Raw genomic sequence first — 9,087 nt, forward strand, 5'->3', positions numbered from 1 at the left:
ATCCAAAATGGGTATAGAGTGTAGGACGGAGTGGAGAATCCAGGAAACTGTGCTGGAGAATTTGAGGGAGGGAGGAGAGACATGGATGCCATCTGTGGGACCAAACTCATCTCATGCACAAGCAGTAGGGAACCATTACAGGGCATTGGCCTGGTAGCAATCAAGAGAACATAAAGGTGTTGGGAAATGAGCTTGTAGCCTTCTGCCATATGCTGAAGTTTCCCCACCGCCCCCCATGTGTGAGTTTGTAGCCTTCTGCCATATGCTGAAGTTTCCCCAGCGCCCCCCATGTGTGCATTTGTAGCCTTGTCTATTCTTTTATTCTAAAAAACACAGCTTTTAAGGCCTGTCTAGGCTAGGATTCAAGGCATGAACGCTTGTTGTTGTACAATAGGAGAATGAATGTTGGGTGATCTAGAAGAGAGCAGAGAAATCAGTGGAAGAGTTCATTTTGGTATCCAAGGAAATGGGCAACACCATTAAGTGTTGCATTGCCTGCATGCTTCCATGTGGGGCTCTTGATGTTGTGAGAGTACTGCATGCAAATGGTCATGTGGAAGAGTATAGCAGGACAGTCAGGGCTGGGGAAGTTATGAAGGCCAATCCCAAGCATGTTTTGGGGCTGCCCAGTTGCCAAGGATTGGTTCAGAAGACTGTTGTCTTGCCCCCTGATTCAGAGCTCCAAAGAGGGAAGATTTACTTCCTTATTCCTGTTTACACCCTGCAAAAGCACAAGGGTTGCAGGCCTGATTCCAATGGCAATAAGCCCAAGTCCCCTTCTCTTCAGAGCCCACATGTCAAAAGAACTAAAGATAAGTGATTGCAGAGGGAAGCATCCCCATCTCCATCCACATCCCCATCCCCATCCTCATACCATCCTCTCACATCCCTTCAAAACACCAATGTGAATCAATCTGAGGCCCTTCAACAGAAGCCCGTTGGCATCAATTATAGTGGCACTATGATAGAGGTGGTAATCTCGGGGTAGTGTTCAACAGAGGTATTGTGTGATAAATCCATAACCCATCAGGATGGCAGGCAACGCTGTATGCCAAGAAGGAGGCCTGAAAGACGACGGATTAGCCGAATCGATGTGTGGCTGCCTACACTGGAAAGCATATCAGAGTCCGAAAGAATAACAGTTCAATCCATACAGAATTAAAGGCCTCATCGGCTGTTGCAGATCTTCCAAGTGCATGCCTAATAAACATGGAATACATTTGAGCCTTGAGCATCCCTAGCTCAAAGTCAGGGTACGCAGGGGACATAATGGCACATGATCAGCATGATTATCATTTGAAAAAAGCTGATTCAGATCAGAGAAGTAATCCCAAGTCCTCACCTGGAATTCGATCCAACAAAAGGTATGATATGAGTGCAGTGGTACAATTTCTCATTCTGATAACTGTTTGGAACCCATGAAAACTGCTTGAACAGGTCTATAGATTGATGACCCTAGTTAGGCCTTGAGATCAATGATGGAAATGAGAAAGCAGGAATATGTTTACAGCATTTAGACTGATTGATGCAAGAATTAATCCTTAACTTTCATGAAGGATGTTATGTGGAGGATACGGCTTGATCATGTGACTTGTACTCTATGTTGATGAAAATCCCAACAACTGTTTTCAGGCTACAGAACATTCTGCAACTATTGTTATTGTTGTTTGAAATTTCATGGCTAGAACATGTGCAGGGAGAAGGAGATGAAATATTAGCTTGCTTTGAATGACACAGTTATGGGTCTAGCTGTTAAAAATATGTGTTTTTTTTTTGTGGAGGCCATAAATTGAGTCTGATTAGATTGTGATGTGAAATTAAGTTATTATTATCATATATAGGTTCTTCTGTAAATATGCAACAGGTCAGACTGAGGTACAATTGTGAATACTGTGTCTCAAAGAAGAGTTATCTCGAAGATGCAGTTGTATTTTTTTTCTGCTCTGGATAGCAATAAGCTCGCTGCACCAGAAGTAGCTCCAGTACGCAAGTGTTTGTTTGCGCTCTTTGTTATTGACTAAAAACAACTTGGCTGCAAGGCCAAGCCTTCTTCCATACATTTCAAATTTGGTACTTCGTCTCGTCATACTTCAAACATTGATGTATATTTTTACAATGTGGCTGACACATATTTTTCCAATGTGGCTGCTTATGAACGTTTGTGCAGTTTTTAATTTAATGGAGTGATTCTTATTATTAGATTCAGTCCCCAACCAGCAATTCAGCCAGATTTCCCAAACCAACTCTTGTTTTGCAAGTGGCATTCCAGTGCTTAACAATCTTTGGCCTCCATCACCTTTTTTCCAAAATGAAAGAGAAAAAAGGGAAAGTAAATAATTTGGCCTTTTCACTTAATTTTCAGTTTTGTGTGTCACTTGAACAATCTAAGACTCTGATCTTGAAATTTTTTTGGTCTCAAGTATCCTCAGCAGGAAACAAGGAGCAAAAATAAACAACTTTATGGAAACAACAAGCAAGAAGCAGAAGGAAACAACTTTATGAAAACATGAACAGAAAGGCTTTCAAAGCGTCCTTCGTTCCAAGGTTTGAAAGGTTGTCTGTTGGCTGCTTGAAATTGTTTCCAGTAAAACACAGGAAATTTGGAAACATGATTGACAAAGCTTTGAAAAGGGTACTTTGTCCCAAATTTTAAAAGGCTGTGAGGGTTTTGAGCAACTAGTAGAAAATTTTCAAAACAATTATTGACGTCTATTTATCAAATTCATAATGCCCAGGCAATCTCATCATAACACATGGAATTTGAATGAAAAATCTAAAATGATTTAAAATGCCAGAACAGAGTTTTGAGACACAGGAAGAAAATTTTCTAACACAATTATTAGCATCAAATCTATTTTTTACGCATGGAATTTGAATGGAACTAGAAACTGATTTTCATTGCCTAACAAAAATATTTAATTTCCGAAGTATTCAATTTTCTTAATTCATACTTTTAAAGGAAGGCACCAATAAAAAAAACTGAACATGGTAAATGGCAACATCATAGTCAATAATGATAATGTCAAAAGCCTATGAGGTATGTGCGACAATTGTCAACTGCATGGATGCTGTCAATCAAGTGGCCAATAATGTCAAAAGCATCATTAACATGTACTGCTTCTATGATTTCTCAGTGTTCCTTCACTGTTGACTGGTAAACATGATCCAACAATCAATATATGTTAACAGTGTATTGTAATTATTATGAATAATAAGTTGTTTAATCATATTAAAAAATATTTTCTTTTGAATTTAAATAGTTAATTTGTCTGCTATTATTAGTATTATTGAATATTTAATATTATTAATAGATATTTAGTTTAGATTTTTTTGAATTACTTATATATTAGTATTTATAAATTCACTGCAAATATCATTTATAATAATTTTGTTTATTTTTAATAATAAATTATTGTGATTTTTTTTCCTTTTCTCTTTTTAACAATTTAGGTTAAATATATATTCTTAATACTTTTCAAACAATTTATTGTTTTTAGAATAATGATGTTTATGGTTAATAAAGGATAATAATTCTTATCTTCTAAATCATTTATGGCATAACTGTGGAAGTGGAAGTGGGAGTGGCAACCTTTCTTTCTACCTATTTCATTCAAATGAGACTGAAGAGGGACATTTCCTAATAGTGGCACATTTGGCAAGGAAAAGCATACCTGGTTCAGTTTAAATTCAAAACACCTCATCTCTATTATAAATTGGTTCAATTAGAGCCTATTTCGGTGGCTAGTCAAGTTAGCCTTGGCACCTTAAAATTTGAAAAAATTAATTATGTTGGTTGCATTTTTAAAGAAAGAAATGGAAATAGTAGATAATGGTAAATGTTAATCACCTTTTAGTTTTGGCCACAACATTTTCTGAGTTAATACATGGTTTTTTCATATAATATTGGTGTTGGATTTGACTTAATCCAAATAAAGAAGTATTTTTAATGATTATATTTTCCAAAAACCACATAGTAAATAAATATACATAATAGATGAATATATCTTTTAATTTAATGATTATATTTTCCAACAACAACAATCAAAACCACATAGTAAATAAATATACATAATAGAGGAATATATGTTTTTCTTATGAGTTATGTATTTTGAGTATTGATTGGTCTATAGTGGTCAATTTTAATGGACTACTCTTCCTAGAACTCACCATATACAACTCATGAGATATAGATGCAAGTGTCCAATCTATGTATAAAGCATCATTTATAAAGTTGTGATGCAATTTTAAATGTGGAAATACAACTATCATATTTCTCATGATGTTATTTTTCTTTATTTACCTCATTGAGTATAATCTACTATTTCTAATTTTTTATTGAAACTTAAAAAACATCTTAGAAGATCAAGAGCCAATTTTTATTACAAGCATTATGCTATCTATAAATATATGATAATGTAAATCATTTAGCTTTATCTTCCACCTTTGCATGCAATTTTCTTTATTAATTCTTATTTTCCATGACCGTTGAGTTCTATCTTATTTATTTTGTATGAAAGAAAATTTATAATATATGTAGCCTTCAAGATGTTAAGCCAATCTAGTGAATTGTACCTCATCTCACATCAATGAGATTTATTCGCTAGTTTTATTTCTTCATGTGCCAATTTATATCTATGGTGTACATACTGATTGATCCTTCCATTGTGTGGTCAACAACTCCAATCCAATTAACTAACCATAATTTTCACTTAAATAATACTTAAATAAAAATATTATTGTAATAGTCCACCTGGGGTAGCTCAAGTGGCGATGGCTGTGGAAATGAAGTCTCACTGAACCAGAGATCTTGGGTTCGAATCTTGTGCTACCCTCCCCCCTAGCGGGGTGAATAATGGACATGTAAACATGAAAATGGAGAGTCCTGCCAAGTTTAACAAAAAAAATTAAAAAAATATTATTGTAATATCTTATTAATGGGTTTATATATATTACTATAAAAATAATCTATTAATTTTTGTGAAGTTTTTTATTTAATGTGGTTTATATACAGAAAATTATGTGAAGTTAGTTTTTCTATTACTGAAGTAAAGTTTTACAAGTCATAGAGATCTGTGCTACTGGTCTGCTCGTCTGAGAACTGGACCATTAACACAGATTGAGTGTATTGAGATTAAAAATATCCCTCTTCAACATATTGACAAACAAAAACCAAAAATTGCTCCAAAGAGCATAAGTATACATAAGAGCGTAGATATGAGAGCTCTGCATTCCAGAGTGATTAAAATTTAAGCATAACACAAATTCCTTTGACATGACAATTAAAACAAAGGATTGGGATGCCCAAAGACCTGGAAAAGCTTTGGAGCAAGCTATAAGTGTCAACTCTAGCTACCACTGAGAACTAACACAACCACGATCAAGATGTGACCATTGAAAACCTTCGCAACCTTATCTAGACTGCGATCACAAATAACCATCACTAAAAACGAAGCTTAAGATAAGTAGATGATTTTATCATAACTAATAATACCAACAACATAATGTTTCTTATCTGATTTGAGTGTTGGTCTTTGTATTCTTTCTTCTTGCAAACCTTTTGATTACAATTTTAGTAAATCAAATATTGTTGCTTCTTGTATTTATTTTTAAATCTCCCACTAGATTTATATTTCTTAGTGAGGGGAAAGTTTAAGGATAGAAATTTATCTAAAACTTTAAGAATCTTGGAAAATATTACTAGTCCCTAGCATGCAAACTGTAAAATGAAGCTTAAGATAAGTAGATGATTTTATCATAACTAATAATATCAACAACATAATGTTTCTTATCTGATATGAGTGTTGGTCTTTGTATTCTTTCTTCTTGCAAACCTTTTGATTACAATTTTAGTAAATCAAATATTGTTGCTTCTTGCATTTATTTTTAAATCTCCCACTAGATTTATATTTCTTAGTGAGGGGAAATTTTAAGGATAGAAATTTATCTAAAACTTTAAGAACCTTGGAAAATATTACTAGTCCCTAGCATGCAAACTGTAAAATGTTTGGCAACTTTTTTATAAAAATATTTAAATTTCTAATAGTTTTATATAGCCTCTATATAAAATGTCTGCGAATTCTAAAGTAAAATATTTTTTTACTATAAAATTTGGTTGAATCATTTTCATAAATAATGGAAATTCATAATTTCTTTTTAAACATGGAAAATTCTCACCTCTAAAAATTAACACCCAATATCTTCTCTATTCGACACACTAGACCTCTCATCATTTCACTTCCTAAAATGATGCCTAATCACCAAAGCTTTTGGACCAATGCTTATTCCTAAGATCTTCTCCTTGTCTTCTATTGTCACAATTAACCCACAATCCATCCAACTTGATATCCTATACTCTTGTGGCTCATTGATGCCAACTATTAAACTTTACGAATATCTAAAAGGAAACTATGCAATGTTATGCATCACTCATCATCTTTTATTTCGTCACCTATGCAATTGAGTTGATTAAGTAAAAAATTGAAGTAATTAAGATGATTTAATCAGATCATTAATCACATCACAATCATTCATCCTCATTGCATATTACTTCTACAAGATTATAAAATTCATGAGGTATTTAGCCTCATTCTTATTTCTTGTTGTTTCTGCAGATGCATTTATTAACTCATAATTAAATATATTAAGACTAATAAAGAAACTACCTTCACATAAGACTTATCCCAATTCTTGTGCTTAGAATATTCTGATTCTTTTTCCTTCGTGATAAATTCCTTTTAATCTCTTCTAATAAGAAAATATTTTATCTTTGAATTGTACACGACAACGTTGTTTCCATTTGATTCACCATTTTTTAAATGTTTATAACTAATATATCTTTCGAGTCCCTTAGTTAAGTTGTCTACTTCAAAAATCACTTATGTAACAACATAATGTTGTATGTTTGGAGCTTCTTAATTTGGAAAATTAGATCTATCTAATTCTCTGATAAAGACTAGGGATTCTTATTGGTCTGGTCTCATTCCTCCTACTTCACAATGGCTAGCCCTTTTTCCCTCTTGATGACTTCCTTTTACTATATTATAATAAGAGAATATTATGTCTTTGACTTCCACAAAGTGAAGTTATTTCCATTTAATTTATCAATCTTCAAATGTCTATATGCCATCAACATTTCTACTACTATAATTAGAATTCTTCCCACTATATCTCTTATCATTTCACACCCTATGGTGACCCTTGGTCACCAAAGCTTTTGAATCAATGCTTATTCATAAGTTCTTCACCTTATGGTCGTAATAGTGAAGGAATTAAGATTATGTGTACCCCTATCACCATCATTCATCCTTATAACATAAATTATTCTACATGAGGAATATCAAATTCATGAGGGATTTAGCCTCATAAAATGAATCATTCTTATCACAAGGCTTAGTTGTTTAGGTTTCTCTAGATATATTTATTAACTCATAAATTCCCTTCTCATTGATCTTGTCCCAATACTGCCACTTCACAATATCAGGATTCACCTTGATGATGACATCTTTCTACTCTTATCAGTAATTGAATGTCTATATGCCATTTATCTTACATTTCTTTATTGGAAATAATGTCATGTATTCTAACCATATATATTCTTAATCTCTCACTTAATTTGTCTACTTAAAAAAATAACATACTCAACAAAAAAATATTATTTAATTTAAGTTTCTTAATTAATAAAATCATATTTATCTAACTTTTTTATGAAAACTTAAAAGCAAAGCCTTAACAACCCAAAAATCCATGAGCCAAGTTTCCTAAAAAAATCCACCAATCCAATTGATAAACCTTGAGAATGACTTTCAATGCATCAAGAAGTTTATATGATGCAAAGACATTTATCATAAACATGAAGTTCAAAATAATATTTCTAGAGAAAACTTAGTAATTTACATGGAAGCAACAACTTATTATACGAGATTCCATGACAAAATGGTCATGCTTGTATATGGGCCTTTTGGGCATATTGGAGTAGATTCGAGTGGGGTGTCATTGTGTGGAGGAGTCTCCTACAAGGATCATAATGTTGTAATGTAATGTAAATTCTCCACACAATGACACCCCGCTTGAATCTACTCCAATATGCCCAAATCCACACAATTCATGTAGATTTTTAGTGATATAAAATGATCCACACACTTCTCACAACATAGCTCTTGCAATGTAGATAATTCAATTTACTTCAACGACTTCAACACTCAAAATAGGAAAGGAGCTCAAGTTACCAAGTGGCCACAAGCTTGATGCTTCACAACTCCTTGCACAACTCATTGGAACTGTGAGTCCTCTCTAAATGGTCACGTCTCTCCTTCCACATAGTAGAAACAATGTATATTAAAATAAAATATGGACAAAGAAACACTCACAAAGCTCCTATACAAGCATGACATTTTGTCATGGTAACATGATTTAGGCTTAAACCTCCCATTGCATGTATCACATTTCATTAATGCTATACATGGCTTTGTAAGTTTCCCATATCTATCAACCCCCTTCCAATCTGTTGACATGATCTAGGGTTTTAAAGCACTCAATTCTCAAGGGTTTGTTACAATACCTAGTTCTCATAGATTCACTGGACAAGATATTGAATGACTATGATATAGAAACCCCATTCCTATCTGCTGACACGATCCTATGTTTTAAAGCATTCAATTCTCTAACATTTGTTACAATCCCTAGTTCTTAGGGTTTTACTAGGTAGGATAATGAATGGCTCTGATATATAAACATGTTAGACTCTGTATGATGTAACTTTTATTTAGGAAACGTTAACGCTATTCCTTTATGGATTAGGCTAAATTTGTAGAACTCTTCCCTCCCTGCTTGAGTTGAGCAACTTTACAAGTCATATTTGATATCAATCCCAAACTCTGTAGATTTTATGAGCATATGGGTTTATCTAAAATGGGGTAAAAATCATAGGAAGAAACTCTTGCAATACGTAGAACGTCAATGTTCTACGTATGACATATGTTCTAAATATGACAGGAATTCATTTGGTGTTTATATGCACATATACAGAAAACAAGGGGACAAAGTGCTTGGGTTCAAACTCGTCCAATTGATTCCTCCGTAGTTCCCTTG

At 33.4% G+C, this 9,087-nt stretch overlaps 1 protein-coding gene across 1 annotated transcript; it reads left to right on the forward strand.

Moving 5' to 3' along the window:
• The first annotated feature begins 466 nt into the window (after positions 1-466).
• Positions 467-820, forward strand: LOC149214117 (6,7-dimethyl-8-ribityllumazine synthase). Its single transcript, XM_089389302.1, has one exon. The coding sequence runs from the start codon at positions 467-469 to the stop codon at positions 818-820; it is 354 nt and encodes a 117-aa protein (XP_089245428.1).
• The last annotated feature ends 8,267 nt before the right edge of the window (positions 821-9,087 follow it).

This window comes from Pinus tabuliformis, chromosome 1_1 (assembly GCF_031772625.1).
Source record: "Pinus tabuliformis cultivar Carrire ecotype Pingquan chromosome 1_1, CPIR1, whole genome shotgun sequence".
NCBI lineage: Eukaryota > Viridiplantae > Streptophyta > Pinopsida > Pinales > Pinaceae > Pinus > Pinus tabuliformis.